The sequence below is a fragment of the Teleopsis dalmanni genome, chromosome 2, assembly GCF_002237135.1.
Source record: "Teleopsis dalmanni isolate 2A chromosome 2, ASM223713v2, whole genome shotgun sequence".
In the NCBI taxonomy this organism is placed as follows: domain Eukaryota; kingdom Metazoa; phylum Arthropoda; class Insecta; order Diptera; family Diopsidae; genus Teleopsis; species Teleopsis dalmanni.
In genome coordinates, this window is record NC_051847.1 from 18,463,599 (window position 1) to 18,485,473 (window position 21,875).

At 28.1% G+C, this 21,875-nt stretch overlaps 4 protein-coding genes across 4 annotated transcripts; 1 reads left to right on the forward strand and 3 right to left on the reverse strand.

Moving 5' to 3' along the window:
* Window positions 1–1,996: 1,996 nt before the first annotated feature.
* Window positions 1,997–3,603, forward strand: LOC119683592 (protein late bloomer-like). The gene is made up of 5 exons (XM_038097365.1): window positions 1,997–2,157; window positions 2,394–2,558; window positions 2,638–2,799; window positions 2,874–3,068; window positions 3,442–3,603. Exons 1-5 carry the CDS (start codon window positions 2,098–2,100, stop codon window positions 3,487–3,489), a joined length of 630 nt encoding a protein of 209 aa, XP_037953293.1. The 5' UTR covers window positions 1,997–2,097; the 3' UTR covers window positions 3,490–3,603.
* Window positions 3,604–4,734: 1,131 nt separating this feature from the next.
* On the reverse strand, window positions 4,735–8,961 carry LOC119683387 (tetraspanin-9). Its single transcript, XM_038097050.1, has 6 exons — window positions 8,799–8,961; window positions 8,481–8,616; window positions 5,650–5,811; window positions 5,206–5,367; window positions 4,939–5,139; window positions 4,735–4,884 (listed from the first exon to the last, which is right to left on the reverse strand). The coding sequence occupies exons 2-6, from the start codon at window positions 8,544–8,546 to the stop codon at window positions 4,798–4,800; spliced, it is 678 nt and encodes a 225-aa protein (XP_037952978.1). The 5' UTR covers window positions 8,547–8,616; window positions 8,799–8,961; the 3' UTR covers window positions 4,735–4,797.
* Window positions 8,962–11,398: 2,437 nt separating this feature from the next.
* LOC119683959 (tetraspanin-9) lies at window positions 11,399–14,376 on the reverse strand. Its single transcript, XM_038097855.1, has 5 exons — window positions 14,003–14,376; window positions 12,222–12,404; window positions 11,902–12,078; window positions 11,638–11,835; window positions 11,399–11,573 (listed from the first exon to the last, which is right to left on the reverse strand). Exons 1-5 carry the CDS (start codon window positions 14,060–14,062, stop codon window positions 11,493–11,495), a joined length of 699 nt encoding a protein of 232 aa, XP_037953783.1. The 5' UTR covers window positions 14,063–14,376; the 3' UTR covers window positions 11,399–11,492.
* A 1,387-nt stretch (window positions 14,377–15,763) lies between these two features.
* On the reverse strand, window positions 15,764–18,974 carry LOC119683961 (protein late bloomer; the record flags this gene model as incomplete). Its single annotated transcript, XM_038097857.1, has 5 exons — window positions 15,764–15,927; window positions 15,990–16,187; window positions 16,260–16,424; window positions 16,482–16,673; window positions 18,927–18,974. Coding segments are annotated over 5 exons (681 nt in total), but the record flags the coding sequence as incomplete, so codon positions are not given.
* Window positions 18,975–21,875: the final 2,901 nt, after the last annotated feature.

Consider the following 21,875-nt stretch of genomic DNA (forward strand, 5'->3'; position numbering starts at 1 on the left):
ATTAAAAATTAGAACACTCAATGAAGTACAATTTATTATAGGTCGGTTCTATATTTTTGTTGGAGCCCAATCAAGCTTACATCTATTGAGACTACGGCCGAACGCCATCTATTTTTTTGTAACAGCTCCTGGTATACGGAGTAGAACTAAAACTTTGACACCACTTTAATATTTCATTATTGATATATTTTATTTTCATCGGTCAATTAAATCTTTTACTACAAGCTATTTGAAATTACATGTCAGTGTATTTCGCAAAATTTGTAATAATTTAACATTATTAGTTTTTCCTTTTCCTTAATTTCTTGTAAAAAGAGATCTATAAGCAATGAAAATTCATATCAAAGTGGTAAACATATTAAGTAAAACTATTACTTCAAAAATAATATTTCATAAGTGGCTCTACAAACCTTAAATATGATCCATATGAATAACATCCAAAAAACTTTTCAATACCAGAAATTTTGTGGAAACAACTATATAAATGGGATCCACAAATTTGTTGATCATTGGATTTTTTATTTTAAACTCATTTTTTAAATACAATATATTTAAATATAATACGTATAACAATATGTATAAATAACATGAGTGGAATTCCTAGTAGAATTCAGCACATCCTTTTTACAACTAAAAAACCTTCTTGAACTTTTTGAACAATACGACCACTGCGAATTCAGGTAACTTTGCTATAAGAGATACACTTTATAAAAAAAATTGATAATAATAATGCAACAAACTTTTCTATCTTAAAATTCATAGCCTCTTGCATTCATATAGCGACGATACAAGTCTCAGTCCGTCGCGTATAGGGACTGGTTCAGTTGACCCAAAAGTGGACTACACTTTATACTGATAAGCTTAATCTGCTTTCAAATATCTGTTTTTTTGAAATGGAGAAACAATTTTTCATTTTAATGAAGCAAGCATTATCTTTAATGTCTATACTACTGATATCGGACAAACACATTCTTCTTCTTTTTCTAATCCGCAGCTACAATAGTATCCTTTGGAAGAAGCCTCAAATCATTCATCGTTCCTACCAATTAAAATATAATATCCTGTTATTATGGTTATTATGGTGTTGAATATTGAGTGATAAGCAAGATATACAAAATACTCAGAATCTTTCTAACCATAGACGAACCATGTCATACGTATAGTTAGAAAGGTGTGTTAATTGCGTCATATTTTGTTTGCCATCTTAAAATGTTCTACTCGTAGTCAGTTTAATTGGAAGCTTAATGGATTACAACATGCGATAACATTGCTGCTTCTCGCCAATTTGTCGGCCAGACCATTGTTATCAAGCTTAAATGTTTAATATTCCAATGCAGGCTTAGATGTTATGAAAATAATGGCTATAAGTGACATAATGGCTATTTTGTTTGCTGTCATTAAAAATATAAATATTGATTTAATATGATTCATAATTCACTTTTGCTATTCGGAATATTATTGCTAACCCTTGATATTGATTTATTTAAATCCTAAATTCTTAATGTTTTTTTTTCTTAATGTCAATCTAATGGTATTGTTTATTATGATTTTTTCATTAGGCAACAAATTTTTTCTGTTTTCTGAACACAAATAATAGATCAAAAAATACATGAAATACATAGAGCCCTGAAATTATTTACAAAAACTGACAGGATTACCAACACAGCGCTATTGAATCTCAGAATAGTTACAGGCTCCTTGGGGAGGTATGCAGTTCTGAGGTCAGTTATTACTTAGTCTGACGAAATGATAAACAATAACCCGGCCAAGACGTAGGGAGGGGTTATGAAGAAAATTTGCAGTTAATAGAGAGATAATCAAGCGCACTGACTCTACTAACCTCAATGTAGAAGAAAATAAATTTTTATTATTATTTTTACTTAACAAAAAAATGTTTACTCTTCACCTATCAAAATAGTTAGTTGTTTTAATTCAAACTTAAAAGTTATGGTAATTTGTTATTTTTTATAAATTATTTAAATTATGGAAAATTAAATAAAAAATATTTAAGTGTATATATACTGTAATGACTTTATCTATAATATATTTTAGAGTCAATGCTGTCGAAATATAACTCCAGATCCTTTATAAAGGAGAATGTGTTTTGGAAGACGTGGTTTAATAATAATCATAATTATTGTACTTTCTATATGTGGAGTGAGTTGTTTAAAATATTTTTACAATTGCAATTACATTACTATATATATTTAAACCTTACTTTCGTGATTTGCAATTACTTCTTCACTTCTTTGCAACGTCCAAAGGAATTAAATATTTTAAATTTTGTGTATTACTAATGATTTTTTTAAACGTTATATTAAAACACATATAAATATATTCTTTACTTAAAAATATATATAAATATTTATTTTTGCATTAAAATTTTAATCTAGATGCTAGGATTTATTGTTACGGTTGGAGCCGTTACCCATGCAGTTACGGTAGACATGCATAGAGAAGTTTTCTGTTCTGTCGCTGTAATCGGAGTTCTTGTATACATATGTGCACAACTCGGAATCGTTGGACTTATACGTGAAAGTAATTCAGTGATGTGGTTTGTAAGTGTTAGGCTTAGTTCATGATTTATAATGTTTACAATGACTTACAAAAATGTACTTTAATTTTGACCTGTTAAAGTTTGTTGCATCAATGTTTGTGATGTGTCTGGTATCCTTGTTTATATGTATCACTGGTATAATGCCATACAGAGTAGAAGAGGATTCTAAAGTAGTGGTAGAGAATGCATGGAAGGAATTACTTAAAGGCAAACCACATAATATGCAAGCAATAGAAGTTAAGGTAAAAAGTCTTTTAATTAATCTTATTTGGTTTCACTTATTAAATCCTTGAATTTAATTTGATTATTTGTACAGTATGCGTGCTGTGGAAAAGTTGGACCACAAGATTATACAGAAAATAACATACCCGAGAGTACTTCTTGCTTTAAGAATCTACAAAAAGAAGGCGGAGAAAAATATCAAAAGGGCTGTTTAAAAGAGCATTCGAAAGAATTTGGCTCGCTTCTGTTAATATTTGAAGCGTTTTACGTATCGATGATAATTTTTTGTGTTAGTTAGCAATCTTGTTTTCCGTAATATGTTAATTTAATTAATTTAAAACAGACGGATTCGAATAGCAAAGAAAAGACAAGGACAAAAATTTATTTAATTTATTGAAATTTGACTGACCATACAACGCTGTTTCGAGTATTGCCAAGTACTCATCATCAGTGTTCTTACGAAATATTCGTCTACTGATTATGAGTATTTTGCAATTCTCGAAACAGCCAAATTTCAGTTAATTAACTAAAAAATTTTGTCTTTGTCTTTACTTTGTTATTCGAATCCGTCTAACTTTTAAAAAATTTCTTTTCATCATAAAGACGCGTCACTCTCGGCAAGAAAAAATTAACATTAATAAATTTAATTTTATTCCATATAGATACTTTCTTTACTGATTTCTGGATTTCTACTCGTGCAAGCTTATTAACTCAAATAAATCAACAAAATTAGAGAAACTGCAAACTTAAATGAATTTTGAAACAATGTTTCAAACTTTAACATAAAATCACAAATAAATTCATACTGATTATATTATTTTTTATACTTTTTTTTATATATCATGAAATGTGTTCAAAATATAATATAAGACTTTACCTATATCATAAAAACAAAAAAATATAAAAAGAAAGTATTTATAAAACTTACTTAAAGAGTACGTTTCTTATGAAGAGAAGAAGAAGCCATGATGCCAATATAATTATATGATGCGTTTTGCAGGATACAGTACTCTTATTACACATAAACAAATCAGAGATATCAAGATTAATATCTGACTTTGCAGGGCACTGAACTCTGTGACAGCTCCTGTGATGCGCATTTATCAGCTATCGAAGAAATGACACCAGAACACCTGCTGTGTCTATGTCCAGGCTTGTCCAGAACTAGTTTGTGGGGGTCTCCTTCTTCAACACACTCAGCGATATCTCTAGCCTTAGCATTGGCCAGTTTCTTGTCTATATGAATGCCTCTGACTGGTTTTAACTTGATCTTTTCTTTACTACCTATTATTAGGACGATTTGTGAATTCAAAACGACTTTCTTAGCTAGTTGAATAGAATTTGGTAAATAGGACTTCCATCACAACTAACTAACTATGCTAAGAAGTTATAATTCAGCAACTTTTTTGCAAATTTAATATGAAAGCTTAAAACAAAATCCATGAAATTTATTAAAAATAAACTGATTTCTTTGCTGTATACATAGTTGATGCAATTGGGTTTAAATTAAAGGTATTTAAAAAGAGTTGTGATCCTAAAATAAGAAATCGGATTTAAATTTTGGTCATGTCAGCTAAATGTGGTGCGGTAATCCAATTTGGGTGTGGTTGGATGGATAAATTGATGGATAAGTTAAGCTAAAATTGCATATATATAATAGAAATATAAATTTGTAACTTTGCTAACTGATTTTGGATTTTTTAAATTTTAGTAAGAATCGTTATTTGATTTTCAATTGATGAAGAATCACAAAATATAAACTATTTTAAAAATCACTTTTGACATCATAAAACATCATTTTAGTTATTCGTACATTACAATATCTTATTAATATTTATTTATTAAATTCAATATAGGATTTTATAATATATATCAAATAATTTATTTACTATTAACTGAGCCATAAAGTGAAATCAATTATTTAAGTTTTTAGTTTTTGTATAATTGTTGAAAATAATAAGTAATGGCTTGGTTAATAATAAATTAAGTAATAAAAATATTTAATATTACGGTTCAATTTATTCGTGAATAATTATTTGTTCAGATTTTTGAGAACTCGCTGGCAAACTTCTAGCCAAATAGAAAGCAGATACGATACCCATTAACTAAAAAATTCCAATACTTATAAAAATGTTTATATCATTCAAATCTAAATGTACCTCTAAAGCTGTTAAACCAATTATTATTAAAACTAAGTAATCATTTTGATCGTCAAAATATTCTGCAACAGTTCCTACACAACCTTTTGAATAGATATTACCCGCACTGGTGCAGTCAAAGAGTTGACAACAACTTTTGGGCAGCACATCATCGTCATCTTGAAGAAAATCTTGTGGACTTTCTTTGCCACAGCAACCAAACTAAAAAATATTAAAACATAATTTTAAGAAATTATATGCATATATAATTTTTAGCTATGAACTTACCATCACATGTATATTGTCCATAGCACCAGATTTTTCGGTTTCGGCATCCCATAAACCGTCAATGCGTTCAGCACTCATTTCAAGCAAATCATCATTATAAACTGCGAGCGCTATTATAAAAACCATTTGCAGGACTATTGTAACTATTGAAAGTCCTAAAAACTAAAATTAATTGATAATATCTGATAGTTTAATTATATAAAAACTTAATGATAGTTCTACCTTGAAAAATATAATATATAAATGAATACATTTCTTATTATTATTTCTAGTGTTAAAAAATAATTATTACAATATAATAAAAATAATATAAATAAATAATAATTGTATTTGTATTATATTATATTATAATATTTGATTACTTATTCCATATAAAAGAAAAGTAAAATTTTCTAGAATAACTTAAGTACATTTAAATATATTATTTTGTCAGATATAACTTACTACAAAAGAGAGAACATAAGATTCACGAAGTGCTGCAAAACATCCAACAAAACTAATTGTGAATATAATAGCACCCAATGAAGTAACTATATAGGCACCCATAACCGATCCTACGGCGCCAAGCGAAACAACACCAATAGATATAAAGACGACATCGACCAACTGCAAAAATAATATTTCATTAAAATAATATCTAATTATGAATTTAATTAAAGTTAATTGATTAATATTTTGACACATAAAATTAAGTTACTAATACATATACGACTATTAATGTTAAATAAAATATCATTTAATATATCCCTTAAGAAATATCTTACAGTACTCGATCCTTTTGAGATAACTGACGATGACTTAGCAACACATAGTTACTTGAAGATTGTTCGTTTTAAAAATTTTAAAACTATTAGCTGAAACACACAATTTTTCATAACCCCACAAAACCAGTCCAGTGGTATCAAATTGCATGATCTTGGTAGCTAATTCACACCACCCAAATGTTAAATTACACGCCCAGAAAATTTTTCGGGCCACAAAGTCAAAATAGAATAAGAATAGAGCGCTTGCGGTACTGTGCATTTAAAATAAGAAAAAACCAGAATCACACCTTTGTCATTTTAAAAATAGCAAGACCTGGGTTCAATATACCTCTGAATGAAGTCGCACAGCTTATAGTGACTTTTTGTGAATGCTATATAGTCTTTGTTCAGTTACTTATGGATTTACACTACCCTGTATTTGACTATTTTCTGTATTGGCATATCGATTAAGCGAAAAATGGGTATCATCATTATTTTTAAAGTAAATTTTTACAATTTTACCACTTTCAGTTCCATTTTATAAAATGACAAACCTTAAAATAAAAACATAGTGCTATTACACTAAAACAGTACTGTCGAATCAGGATCATGAAATGCATAACTCTACACTTTATTTCATATTTATAAACCAAACAAATTTGGAGTTACAGATCCATTATTTATATATAAGTTTTTTGAACAGATTTAAACACATAAACAGATTGATGCCTTATTTTTTAGTTTCAATATAACTTACTGAATATTCCTTTGCTTGAAATATTCTAATTTAGTGTTTTAAACCAATCTGTGAACCAATTATACAAAATTCAGTCGAAAGTAGAAATTCTATGATCAAGATTAACGTATCTGTACTAATTAATATAAACTAAGAAATTAAAAAATATTCTATATATGTTAGAATATTCCATGAAAGATAGGTAAATTATTCTTTTATAACAGAAAATCCAACAATCTTAATTGGATACGTTAATCTTCGCATAGTGACAGCTGGATTACCTGCTTAATACACATAAACATTAATATCCCTAGTGAAACAGTAACAGGTCCAATCACAAAATAGAGTAAGAGTGCTATTATATACGAACTCTAATCAACTATCAATAATAAATATATAAAATGAGATTAATATTAATATAATATGTAGGAAATGACAAAATTGCTAAGAGTTATGCCTACCAGAGGTACAAGATATAACTGAACTCTAATCTCATTGTATAGTAAACTAATAACCTTGAGGTGATCTCATCTCTGGATATTATTATTTAAAGATTATCATTAGATTGTCAATTTAGAACTCTTTTAAAAGTCAAAAACATCAAGATTGAATAAGGAATTATATATCAATTTGAAGAGGACTCTTTCTATTATAAAAAATAGAAATTCATAAATTTAATAATAATTATAATAAAATTAGTATAAAACAAATATTATTTATATTTTTAATGCAAATTAATTTAGCTTTCGGGCTGTTCTTTTGAGGTAAATTGAGTATATGTTATACGATTTTATTCTGCAAGTTTATGGGTTCGAATGATATCAGTCGATCAAGCTAATTTGTGTTGTACGTCGTTAGTTAATTTCTTTATAAAAATTGAGGCACTAGTAATAGAATGCAACGTTTTATATTGAAATCGATCTATTATATGTATATTTGTTTCAGTGGACGAGGTTTATAAATATTATTATTATATTATATTATTATTATTAAATTATAAAAATTATTGAAGTATCAAAATACTGAATTATAAATTACAGATTATATATGGATAGATTTATTTGACTTAAGACGTCGTATATCTCAAAAAGGCCTTTTTTGACATAATGATAGCGAACGATTTTATAAGTATTATAATTATATTATATTATATTATTATTATTAAATTATTAAAATATTAAATTATCGATTACAAATTATATAAGGATAAATTTATTTGATTTAAAACATCGAATTTCTTCAAATAAGCCTTTTTTGACATAATGATGTTTTCTAATCTACTGAGAGACAGTGGTATTAAATTGAATTTATTTTTTCAAGTATTTTATTAATTTTAGGTATTGCAATGAATAAATGCAATAATAAAAACGACTACGAATACATATATTATTATAGTTAAAAGATTGTAAATTAAGAAGATCTTAAAAGCAACATAAAGTCATCGAAAGCAAGAGATCTCACCAGACATGCCCGCAAAAAAATAATAAATATAGAAAAAAGTGTTCTGGCCGCTTTCGCTCTTACTGCCACTTAAATTATTTTAAAACATTGACATTGTTTCATTTTGATATACTTTCATGTAGACGAATGAAATAATTTTGAATTATGTTGAAATTAGAATGAAATAAATTAAAATTAAGCTAATTACTGTAAAATTCTACTTTTTTTTCTACTCAACGAATTTTTCGCACTCATAAATTTTTATTTATGATCGTTTGATATATGGCAGATACAAAAAAAAAATTAACAATAAGCATGCATGTTCATAATGAAGATGTATCTGGTCAAATACTCACCGAAATAGTAATAATGAAACCTAACAGCGTATATTTCCAAAAAGTATGGGAGAATGACATTTCCATTGCTTTTCTTTACAAATTTTCCAACAAAAGGGAATCTCTTATGTACTTGAAATCGGGCACTACACTGTAACTGAGATTACCGAGATATTATAATTTATTTTCAATATATTAATTAATTGATTAAACGTTCTCAATCACAAGTATATAGTATTTTTTTTTAAATTTTTTTTAATTTATATATATTGTTTATATGAATATGTATTTTTATTTCTGAAATTTTCTCGCTGCTATACAAAAACACAATGCACGCACCTACGGAGGAAAGACTAAAGCTGCGTGTTCGTGGAAAATAGCGTCTTTGTTTATAGCCACATTTTATACACAAATTGGCAAGAAAAAAATTTTAAGGAATTTTATTTCGGCACAATTCTCTAGAAACCGTTTTTCACTACATTACCTCGAGCATACGAATGAGACTACGAATGAGACTGAGTCTTTCGGAATTATCAAGCTACAACCGCTTGTGGATTTCATCTCATAAAAAATAAGAAACAAAAGAATTCGAATAAAAAGACAGCGATAAAGGGAACACAACAACAAAATTGTTTAAAAAAATTTAAATTTTGCATTAAAGAAAATCAAATTTTTTTATAAACAAAAGGAAATGTAACGCAGACATAGCGATCATACTTTATTACTCAAAAATCTGTTCAAGTTCAATTTCTTTGTATTCATATTTTACTATATGTGTATATAGATAATAAATGATATAAATATTTGTTTCACGAAATCTTTAATTTGAACAAACGTTTAAATTTATTTTAATTATTTAATATTTTATGATCATATATGATATTATTTTTTTTAGCATAATGTGAAAATTGTTTGGTTCAGTTTTCGTGCTATTAGCAAGCACTTGCTGTATGTCAATTTTAGTGCAATTAATTACTTTAAGACTTTTTAATATTATAGCCATTTTTGTTTTTTAAAATTACATTGCACGTTGCATATAAAAATATATATCGCACACCTTCTTCAAAAGAGGCACAACTTGAAATTCAGTTAAAGTAAATGTCAGAGTGAAGAGCCTCTGCCTTGGCAAGCTCATCGGCTCTACAACTGCCCGCGATATCCCTGTGGTCAGGAACCCAAATGAGTTTAATATTAACAAGCCTAGCTAGGTCACTGAGAGAAGCACGGTAGTCTTGAGTTATAATTGATGTGATTTAAGTATCTATCAGTTATTTAATAGCAGCTTGGCTATCCGAGAAGCTTGAAATGGATGAGAAAATACTAGAAACCAGGTGTTATATTTTATCTGTAAGATCATATAAAACGATTCAGAAATCTATAATGCTTTGTACGTGACCAATATTTAATAGCATTTTCTGTATTTTATTCAATTATTCAACAAATCTTTCAACTCTGACATCAGAAGTCGGTCCACAAGCTTTTAGCTGTTGCAAATTCTCACATAAAATTCGGATTTAATTTACATTATATTTAAAAAAAAAACATTTTTTTTATTCAAATCAAATGAAACTGATTTATTATATTTTTAACCGTCATTGAAAAGCAGCGGGTATTCTAGCTTACATTATTTAATAATATTGAAATGTATCTTACCTGTTATAAAAATTTCCATGATTTAAATGTCGCTGGCGTTTACATCATGGTGCTTTCCGGCATATCCTGTGTTTTAATCCTTATGAATTAATTTTTATAAATTTGTAATAAACTAAATTTAAAATATATACTTTAAAAAATGATTTTTAATCTAAAGTATCAATCCTACTGAACGTTAAAGTTTGTATAATTTCATCTCGAAACTATGTCTCTTGTTAATTCACTTTCATAAGTTGTCCAGCTCCTCAGAGTAGGAAATCAACTTCATACTTTTTGACTTCTTTCGATAAAAGTAAGTTAAGGAATTAATTTTAGTTACTGTATTTTGTTTTTTCATTTTCATAAACAACTAAAATTATTTATCAACTATTATAGCTATTTTCCTATTTTTATGATGGCTATAAAATAAATACTTAATGTAAACGATAACTAACTTCAGGTTATTGTTCACATACTTCAATTACTTCGAAAAATCGTAATAATTTTTAACTGCCCAGTCTATATAGTTAGGGTGGTAGAATACATAAAATATTTATTTTATAGCCATCGTAAAAAATAGGTGAATAGGTATAACAGGCTATGTTAAGAAAGCACTAAGGAGAATTTAAATAATTTCGTCCAAAGCTATTAAACTGAAAACTATTCGTTTAATACTAGATTTCATGTTGAATTTAACAGTTAAAATGCAATATATAAATTAAATAGTTATAACTTTAAGGCTGACATTATGTCTGTTGACATGCCCTATAACAAATTCTAATATTGCCAAATAAATTTAACCTGCGACTTGATCTATTTGAACAGACACTGTAACAGATGCCACTACCGCCAAATATTCTTAACCTGCGAAGGCTTCATTTATTAAATATAATTGAAGAATAAACGTTTTTTTAGAATAGTTAATTTATTAATAAACTATAAAATATGTAAATTAAAAATTAATATATGTTTCTAATTTTACCATTTATTATTAATATAATTAATATAATTACTTTGTGCAATAAGATTAAAATGCATTTTTTGGTCAGAGGAAATGTATTATATAAAGCTGAAAAAGTTTAATAGTATTAACTATATTTGGGACAATTGTTAAAATTATTAAATTAAGACGAATTTGAATCATTTTTAGACAAAAAAAATCAGTATGCATATTTTTCAATTTTGATTATCAAAACACACGAGTTAATAATACTTATAATAAAATTCTGACTATAATTTTATATATGATATATAATATATTACAATGTATTAATTATTATTATATTAACATAACTTCATAAGTCAGTACACAAAATAATAACAAACAATTTAAATAAAAAATCAATAACAATTAAATACAAAATAATAATTTTGGAATACATTGATAGTCACTAAAACATCCTACATCCAACCGACATTTGCTCGCCGACTTTGATTCTTAATGCTGCTATATAACATCCAAGCAAATACTGCTCCAATTATCTAAGATTAAAATGAAATAGATGTAAAGTAAAAACTATTTAAAGAAACTCTTACTTCTACTTACTTCTGCTATAATCATAAACCAACTAACAATTGAGAACATCAGCATTTTTCCGGCTAAGTATTCTTCGAATTTCTCTTGACAGCCAAGGGTATAGATGTTACTGGCAACACTGCAATTATGTGCCACACAGCAAGTTTTCGGTATGGCATGTTTAATCCGGCGATAGTCGTCAGTGTTGTTCACTCCACAACATTGCAACTGCAGAATAAACAACTTCGCATTGTATCTTATATAAAAATTATTATTTATTGATTAGTTACTTACCCAGTCTTCGTAATACGCTAAAGCATCAGTATTCTCATGAACTGAGCCTTCCTCAATTTTCCATAAAGTGTCAAAACCTTCTTTCACACTACCCGACAAACCATCTCTTGTGCCCTGTGAAGCCATACCAGCCATCGCAAGTTGTATCAGTATTATAACAACTAATATGCAGATATACTTAAAAAACATTTGCAATAAAATAAAATAAAAATAAAAATAAAAATTTAATTTTATAGTTTAAAACATTAACTTGTTGTACTTCAAATACTTGTATAAATGATACAAGTATTTTCTTTATCTAAAAAAAATTTGATACTCACAACTATAAGTTTTCTCTTCGATTCATGTATTGCTGCTATACAACCGAATATTGAAATCACTAATATAATTATACCGAGTGCGATTATGAGTCCTCCCGCCAAATTCTCTCCATGATCGACTTTGTTATCTGCCCCACTTACCAATATAAAAATTCCAAAACCAATTAAAATTAATGCTAACACCTGGAAAAATTTAATTTTTAAAGTAATTTAAATATAGAAAATATAGAAGTATAGATACATAAAAGTATATATTGTAAGTATATATATATATATAACATTTGTTTTTTTTAAATACTTAATTATTTTTACCTCTAAATTTGTAACAATATCTGATATATAATGATTGCATATAAATCAATAATATCTTCACATAGTATTAATATTTATAATGAAAAAAATTAAATGGCTTCTACCGACTATAACTATTTTTGCTTATTATAATAAATAATGGAATTGTATTTATAATATTGTAGATTGACTTGTAATTACGAGATTAGAGAGAATTAAGATTATATCAACAACTATTAAAAATAAAAAAAATAGATATTTCAAAGACCAGTAGTTATACATTTTTGATTGTATCCAAAACCACTTTATGGACGGACTAAGCATTCGGCTGATTCAAAATTAAATTTTTTATTTTAAACATTCCCTCCAACAATTTGTTATATTTTTAGTAAATAGAGATTTGGCATTCTTTTCTTCAGTCAAATAAAATGAGGTTAAAGCAATCCATACCTCTTATTTATCCGCGAACTAATGCTTTTATTTCCCATTATAACTGAAAATAGTACTACCTCATTTATGCGTTCCAACATAAAGACTGGATCTATAGTCATGTAATCTGTTGTGAATGCAACTAAGTTTTTTAAGCTGGTCAAATACTTTTTTAAATGGAAGATTAAATTTCTTGATGAAAACACAAAAGCAATCAACAGAATCTTAAGGTGTTATGAGTTAACAATGCTAATATTGAATGGACTTTACAATACTGGTATCAAATAGAAGTTGATTTGGAAACACCACATCGAGACTGAGAAAGCTCGTCTCGAGCTCTGAATCAGTTTCTATTCCTCTTCATAAAAATAAATTGTCTATCCAGCTTTTGTATATAGTAGCGTCGCCTTCAAAAAGACAGGTATTTATAAGGTAACCATATAACCCTAAGGACGACATTCTTCATAAAGAATCTTTATATTAATATCATAATCAAATAGATCAAATAAAGAAAAATTTAGAATGTCTAAACTCTTCAAAAAAGCTAGATTTAGTAGCGTATTCATAGTACTGGTTATAAGAACATAGGTCAACCAAATAAGTCTCTTTGAAAATTGTAACATCTAGATACAAAAAGTATAGAGTTATGGTCTGTTAATCTGAAATTTTTTATGCATATAATTATTAATTTTATTTATAAAATTTTTCTTGTGAAAAATGGATCATTTGTGTCTACTGTCACGTCCATTTCTCATAAAAAGTATTTTGAATGAATCACATAATATAACATTTTAACAAAAAATTAAATGGAACAGTTTTCTATATATATGGTATATATATATTAATATATATATATATAGTATTATCATGTAAGAACTGGCTATATTGTTAAGTTTATTAGAATCACCTGAACTAATGCAATAGCATTTTCGGATATATGGTGACAACTTAGTGTTCCATAAATATTTTTAAATAATATAAATAAATTGTAACAATGTGCTTTTAATTAAAATTAAATTGGCAAATTTATTAAAAATTATTAATATACCAATAATACTCACAGTAAATATAAAATTAAGTAGTAGTAAAATGTGCTTCGTTGTTGCTGTAGTTAAGCCCATAATAGATGCAAAATTTTTCAGAAAATTTTCTAATGATTCACTAAAACAACTTTTATTGTTTTTAAAACAAAACTGCTAAGAAGAAAGCAGATGATGTAATTTTTCTTTTAAGTACCCTCGAATTTATTTTCAAAAATATTTAAAATTTATTATTAATATGTTTTTCATTGGAATAAAGGCACAGCAACTTTTCTTGTCTGACCGCCCGACTTGTACTGGAAGTTGCCTTTTTAGTGCGCGAAAGTATCACGAAGTGCAGTATTTTGCATAAAAAATAAATTTCATAAATTAAACAACTTTTGTTGTCCGTAACGTAACACCTGCGAAAGTAAACTGAAACATTTTAACAAAAATACACAAAATAATCAAAACTTTGTATCTTAAAGATTCTTTTTTAGATTTTGTTTTGATTTTTCATCTCAGCGAATTGTTTATTTGCAGTCGTGCTGATCTTGCGCTACTTTTGCTGCCTCCTACATTTATTTTAGCTGCTCGTTTTCTGTTGAATCTCTTAATAAATCCATTTTCTTATTTATTGTGTTTTTGTTTTTGCTATTGTTTTTGCTTTTGCTTTTGTTTTTGTTTTTGTTCTTGTCTCTGTTAATTTTTCAAGTTCGACACTTGCTGATGAATTACGCCTGTTAGAGCGTGCGGGCGTTATTAACGTCATTTTCGAACAAGTTTTCTGACCAATATTTTTCCGTTCGATTTTTTATGGCTATAATATAGCTGCGTAAAAAAGTGTCACAATCAAGAAACTGCATATTGAACGAATATTTTCACCCTATACTTTATATATTATAGGCGTCAATTTTAGGAATAGTTGATCCCCAAGGAATAGTGAAAGCTAACAACAACTTAAATAATTCTTCATCTCAGCCAATGGAGCACCAAATAATATATATTTATTGAGCAGGTTGAATTTACAGTTTTGATTTGATCACTACACAAATTACAGCATAAGATACAATGTACATTAGTTCCATTTCTCCGACGCTGATATCTGTTGGTTGTGAAATTTTTTTGGAAAACTCAGAGCACAGGAACGCTCTACTCTTGGTAGATAAACGTTTCACCGCTTAGTTAGCGTTGCTATGACTTCATGTAATCTTTGCTGCAAGAAACTCTGGACTCTACCAAAATTTAAAAGTACTAAGCATAAAGAGTAGTTTTTAGAGGTTTTTAGAGGTCAAGGTGTAGCGCGACTAGGGTCGATCTGTTGTATATAGCCTAGATGCTTAACGCTATATGTAACATAACATAACCTTCAATGATTGAAGTGTTTGCCATAGAATTTAAGACACACAATCTATTCATTAGAAATGCCATTATCCTAAAAGTTATTTCAATTTGAATCTTTTAAATAAATTAGTTAGTAGAGAAGACAACTAATATATTTTTAGGGATCTGCTTTAACCTTTTCTTGTATTGGGTTTTCATGTGCACTTCATTTCCAACAACGTTCTCTTGACATTTTAAGTCTGACATCATTATTACCTTATGTGAAGAATATATATTAAGTTAAAAATTTTTCAGTCATTATAAGAACAATATCTGAATTTAGTTGTTAAAATATTCAAATATCTAGCAATTGCGTTTTTATTAATAGTTAATCTTTTTATACAAATATACACGAATATTTTTATATACATTTAAGATCTAAAACTAAACAGTATATACAAACTATAAGTATTACATTATATTATTATATGCAATTATGTGTACATAATTATTAACACAATTATCAAATTTAAAATACTTTTTGTAAATCTTCGCAGCTATAAAGTTTAGTTATAAAATCTTATTCGATCTATATGATTTCGAATACTATCCGCCAGCACACAAGTACATACAGAAGCGATAAACTATAATGTAAAAAAAATAAATAAATTTGTTTTTTATATCAAAGAAGTATGGATAACCCTACCTCTATCAGTATGAGTAACCAACTGATTATATTGAAGTTTCGTGTTTTTTCTTTAACGTAATCCCTAAATTTCCTTTCACACCCAACCACATATAAATTCATTATATTAGTGCAGTCCCGGTCCTTACAGCAGCTTGACGGAGGAAATTTATCTAATAAAATGTAATCTTCCGCACTATTTTTTCCACAACATTGCAGCTAACTCAGAGAGATAATTTAAATAACTTTATTATTGCAATAATATTTTTTGTCAATAGAGATACTTCTTACCCATTGTTCATAGCTTGATAAAGTGCTGTTATCAAAATCATGTTTATCCCATAACTCATCAAAGCCCTGCTTCAGTTCTGATGGCATTCCTTCACTCGCTGCTGTGTAACTCAAACTTAGGAGCACAAGTTGTATTATCAGCAACAAAACCATTATAACAGCAAACTTCAACAAAAGTTTAATATTAAAATTTAAAAAAAATAGATTTAAATATTTCCTTACACATATTAGCATTTTTCTGGATTTCATGTAAATGCCAACAAAACCAAAAATAGAAATTAGGAAAACTACAACTCCTAACAAAATGATTAAAGCTCCAAGTAGATTTTCGCCAAGATCAATAGTTCTCTCATTCTCTCCATTTACGGTATTACAGAGCCATACGCCAAACCAAATCAATATGACACCAAACAGCTGTGAAATAAAATGATATTTGTAGATATAAAAAATCTGTCTATCAAATTATAATATCAGAAATATCGGAATTAAATAATTTATTTAATAGCTACCTCAAGATAAGGAAATAAGCTTTTTGAATTAATGGTTATAAATAGTTATACACATCATTATCTTTAGATTATTTTATTAAGTTCAGACATTAACATCAAGAACAGCGATGATAAAATAATAATGAGTGATATTCTGAGGCCATGTCTGAAACTCCAACTATACTTGATAGAACTCTGAATGAAATATTGATTATTATAACAAAGCAAAAGCTTTGGCGTATCAGTACCTCTTGATTAATGTAACAAACCAACAGCTTCGGGATATCGATCCAAAAAACAATGTGGGCGCCACTTAACTACATTCCTCATTAATTCCTATCATAATATCAATATCACACTACATTTCTTTCTATAAGAGTGACACTTAACTTTAGATGAAAAAAAACACAACCATAAATGATATTAAAGAGTCAGGAGAGCAGTAACATTTCTCTTGTTATTTAGTTTTTTCATTTCATCATATGTTAGGTTATGTTATTATAGTATTTGACCAACTATTTAGACCCTACAGGTACTATTCAACACGGGACTGTATTACTTATGGCACAATTGAGGGACTCTTATAAATTGCTGGATGATGAGAGATCTTAAGACATGTTTCTTCTTCCGCCTTATCTTTACAACGACTGCAATATTCATTAAGGAAGGCTCTTAACCTGAGCCTGAGCGCATGCATCCCAAATAATCAGCAACCGTTTATATAAGCTACGACTTTAAGATTGTCTGTTCTTATATGGCTAATTTGAATTTTTGTTATCAAATATCGCCCACATTAGCTTAGATATTATATATGTATCTTCATTTTCCCAAGACCTATTCTCTTCTTGAAGAAAACTATTCAAGTTAACTAACAAAAATAACTTACAAGTGGCGAAAGCTATTCCAATCTCAATTCATTTTGCTTTTAGGGGAAGATTAGTATTCTGTCTAACCAATTTATAAACCCTGCAATTCCTTACTATTTTGATGTATATCAACACTACCTGATTTCTTCATTTATCATACATACCTTCACTTTCTGAAGTGAAGTTTTTAAATACATTATCACAGAATTTGCTGATACCGCTTAATGCAACACCTATGCAGCTCATGTGTTCTTAACTCTATCATGTCCGCGATCAATATTCTAATTAACATTAAATAGTTAACTAATTAACATCTGTTCTTGGATGAACCAACACAAAATTTATTGCATTTGCTTTTGTAGTAATCTAGTATTAATTTAGATTGTATTAAACCTGTAAGACTTGAAAAAATTTTTATATCTTCTGTTTTTCTTGACCTGCTAGCATTACTTTCTATACTACTCTGTCCATGATGAAAATGGGTTTGGATCCTATTATTAGTAAAGAATGTTCCTTTCAGTTAGTTCACCGTCCCAGAACCACTTAGCGGAGAACAGTGGCAACTGAAACGAACAAATCCTTTAACCAGCTACGTTTCGCTGCTAAAACCAGAGACGACTGGAAAAATTTTTAATAATTATCTGTGAATAGACTAAGATCTAAATCTAATTTTTATAAATGAAGAACATGTCATAATAATAATATTAACTGTGAATAATTGTATTTTTTCATATATAAAAATGTAAAGTAACATTTTGATAAGCCAGCATGACTTCAATTTATTAATAAAATTATTGTAAACAAAATTTCTAACGAATGTGGATTGTGGAATGTAGAACACAAAGCTTTTGGTAAGTTCCTAAAGTTCAATGGCAAGCTTTTCTTGCAAAGATTTTTGTGTGCATAAACAAAATTAATATGCAACAAATAAAAAACAAAAATTAAATTAAACAAACCAAAAATTCAAAAAAAAAAATAAATCATGTTTTCACGAAAGCAAAAACAAAATTTTTTACTATGCCAACAAGTTGCGAAAAACTAAAAATTATGTTCCTAAAACTAAAAAACAAAGTATTAATAAATAAATTAGTTGAGAAAATTTATTTTTAAAATGTGACGATTGATGTGACTAATTTATGTCATTTGACATACAAACGAATTTGTTGAGAAGACTAATAGACGATAATAAAAATGATACAATATCTTCTTCTGATCTAGTTTTTCTCTATATTCTTCTATATAAATGCGATGTACATATGTATATAATTTATGTGCAATTTTCATTACAATTTATAAACAAAATGTATACTTACTGCGCAAAGAAAATTAAAAATATATAGAATTAATTTTAAAATTTTTGTTGAACAATACATTTTATTTTTTATGCAATTAAAAAACTTTAATTTTAAATTTTACTATTTTTATACATATATATATATGAATATTTTATACTAAACACTTTAATTTTATATAAATGTTTTATATAATTATTATGTTTTAATTGTTTATAGAATTTTACAAAATTATTTTTGATTTATGCTTTATTATATTGTAATTACATTATTATAGATATAATATTATAAATTTAATATTATATATAAATAAATTTTTTTTTTTAATTTAATTTGTAACAAATTTGTTCTTGCACTAATTTAATTGGCGGCGTTTACACCACAAAATTTCGCAATTTGACCGCAAAACTTTTCGATATCAAAACAAATTGAAAAATAAAAAATCATTTGTCGTGGCACCTCCACAACAATTCGAGGCACGTTTTAAAACTGAAATGCCACAGTCAAAGCGGTAAAATTGTACCTTGGGCATAGCCAATAGACGACATAAAATTATGGGGAAATAAATATTCAGCTTTTGTTTTTATTAACCAAAACAACAACAGCAATAGCAATAGCAACAACAACAACAACAACAACAACAACATCAATACCACTAGAACAAGAGCAATAACGTCATTAATACTGACAATATTTTCATGATTATGTTTGCTTGGCCATAATACAAAATGCAATATAAGTCAAAAAGACATAAAAACAAAAACAAAAGCAAAAACAAATAAGAAAATGAATAAGAAAAAAAGGAAGAAAGAGAAAAAAGTCAAAAGTTTTCAAAATGAAAATTGTTGAAATTCATCTCCTACGCCGAATTGGAAAACGACGACAACTACAAGACGCGATGGCGCATCACTGAATTGGCTCATGCAGTCATAACCATCGGAAACTGCGGCCAGGTCCATAAAAATTACATGTGAACATATGTTAATTAACGAAAAAAAACCAAATAAAGCAAACTCAAGAGCATTTTGTTGTAATAAAAACTTACATATTACATCCGAAATTGAAACAAATCTGTTTGCATGGCAGGGAAACTCAAACGTTTATGTTCAAAATTCTCGTACCATCCATAGACAATATATTTTATGGTTTGACTTCAATCTACTGGCTTAAGGTGGAACACAGAATAAAATTTATAAATGAGTTTAAGATAGACAGATAGTTCTACATATGTCATCATTAAAAAATTTAATTTGAAATCAAACTTCTAATGTTACCTGAAACCTACGAGAAAATTTATTTCTTTTTTGAGAAATTAATTTATAAATTTCTAAATTAAATTGTTTATACGAATTTCAACTTCGTTATGGACAAAAAAATTAAAATATTTGAACTGAATATTTGGAAAGAATGCTTACATACATTTTCCTATGATATTATACATGAATACGGTGAAAAAGACAACGGAGTATAATAAATCAAGGTAGATCAAGAGGTAATCGGTGAGCTAAATCGGTTGACTAACATTACCCTTATCTGCGTTCCTGGACATAGGAATATCGAAGGGAACGAAAACGCTGACAGTTTCGCCCGCTCCGGTGCTTTCCTGGATGTGTCCCTAACGGTATCGGTGTATATCACCCTAGAGGCCATTAAGACTTATCTATACTTTCTTTAACTTGCCAATAACAGATGGAAAACACTTAAGCCATATGCAACTACCAGGTTATCATGGCCCACTTATAATAAAATTAGATCCTCTGAACTCATCAAACACTGCAAAGCATACTGCAGTTTTCTCTGGTCATTGGTGTATAGAAACCTTCGCAGAAAAACTGTGTATTCCTTATAATCTTCACTGCAGAAGTTGTGGAAATCCGCAGAAAAAAAAATCGTTACACATTTTCTCTGTAAATGCCCGGTCCTGGCGTTCAGAAGATATCGATTTTTAGGAAGATATTTCTTTGACAGTCTATCAGACTGTTCATCGGTGAAGGCGATATAACTATTAAATCATCTGAATTCAACGGGATAGATTTAGTCTTTATACTAGGAGTTCTTGCGTGTAATGTGGTACCAAAACAGCGAAAAATTGCTATTTGAGGTACATAGAAGTTATCCATTGTATAACTGCCACTGCAACCAAACAACCACCCATAACAAATCAATTATTTTTATAGTCTTGACAAGACAATTCGGCTTAAATATATCCATCTTTTTACTCTTAAAATTACTAACATGAACGTAACGTGAACATGAACTTGAAAACCGGTTACTTATAGATGAGAGAGGAAAGAGAGTATGAATTAAGTTCATGAATTTCACGCAATGATATTTGCTGCGTTTTCTCAACTTGACACGCATACATATGCAATGTTATGAATATTCTCTATTTCTATGCTCTGCACTACTCCACACAAGCATTTTATACTGAACTAACAGTTCATTTTGTCGTGAAGCTCATCTCACGTTCATGATAGTGTAAATAGGCCCAATAGATTTTTTAAAACATTTTATATAAATTAAAAAGATTGTATGCAGTAAGTTATTGAATGGATAAGTTGTAAGGAAAGGTGAATCATTAAAAAATAGTACGTGCACTGAAGTCAATATACCATTACAGTGGGTTATATCAAACTTCAGTGTATATAAAATTAAATCAATCAAATAGTCAAACTCTTAGTCCTGTCTATTCTTTCGGCTTGAATGTGTGTTTATGAACTAGTAAATACAATAAACTTTCAGTCTTTGTACTAATCAATTAAAGCTTGGAACATTTTGTGATTCTTAATAGATAATAGTGATATGGTTGATATCAAAATGACACGCAAAGACTTTCAGGTTATTGGCGATAACGTTTGAAAATGTTATTGATAGAATTATAAATCTAGCGAAAAAGCGAACTGTGGACAGTACCAAGAAGATCCGATTACCTACTGCCTGAACAGTACTATGTCTACATACTACTTATCT

Bases quoted from the DNA above. Each gene is read 5' to 3' on its own strand.
- LOC119683959 (XM_038097855.1), bottom strand. From the start codon at position 14,062: ATGGGCTTAACTACAGCAACAACGAAGCACATTTTACTACTACTTAAT. The intron at 12,079-12,221 runs GTGAGTATCAAA...ATGTTTTTTAAG, and splicing joins CGAAGAGAAAACTTATAGTT to TATATCTGCATATTAGTTGT. The intron at 11,574-11,637 runs GTAAGTAGAAGT...TTTTAATCTTAG, and splicing joins GGTTTATGATTATAGCAGAA to ATAATTGGAGCAGTATTTGC.
- LOC119683387 (XM_038097050.1), bottom strand. From the start codon at position 8,546: ATGGAAATGTCATTCTCCCATACTTTTTGGAAATATACGCTGTTAGGT. The intron at 5,140-5,205 runs GTAAGTTCATAG...AATATTTTTTAG, and splicing joins TGGACAATATACATGTGATG to TTTGGTTGCTGTGGCAAAGA. The intron at 4,885-4,938 runs GTACATTTAGAT...GGAATTTTTTAG, and splicing joins TTGGTTTAACAGCTTTAGAG to TTAATGGGTATCGTATCTGC.
- LOC119683592 (XM_038097365.1), top strand. From the start codon at position 2,098: ATGTGTTTTGGAAGACGTGGTTTAATAATAATCATAATTATTGTACTT. The intron at 2,800-2,873 runs GTAAAAAGTCTT...TTATTTGTACAG, and splicing joins TGCAAGCAATAGAAGTTAAG to TATGCGTGCTGTGGAAAAGT. The intron at 3,069-3,441 runs GTTAGTTAGCAA...TATTCCATATAG, and splicing joins TATCGATGATAATTTTTTGT to ATACTTTCTTTACTGATTTC.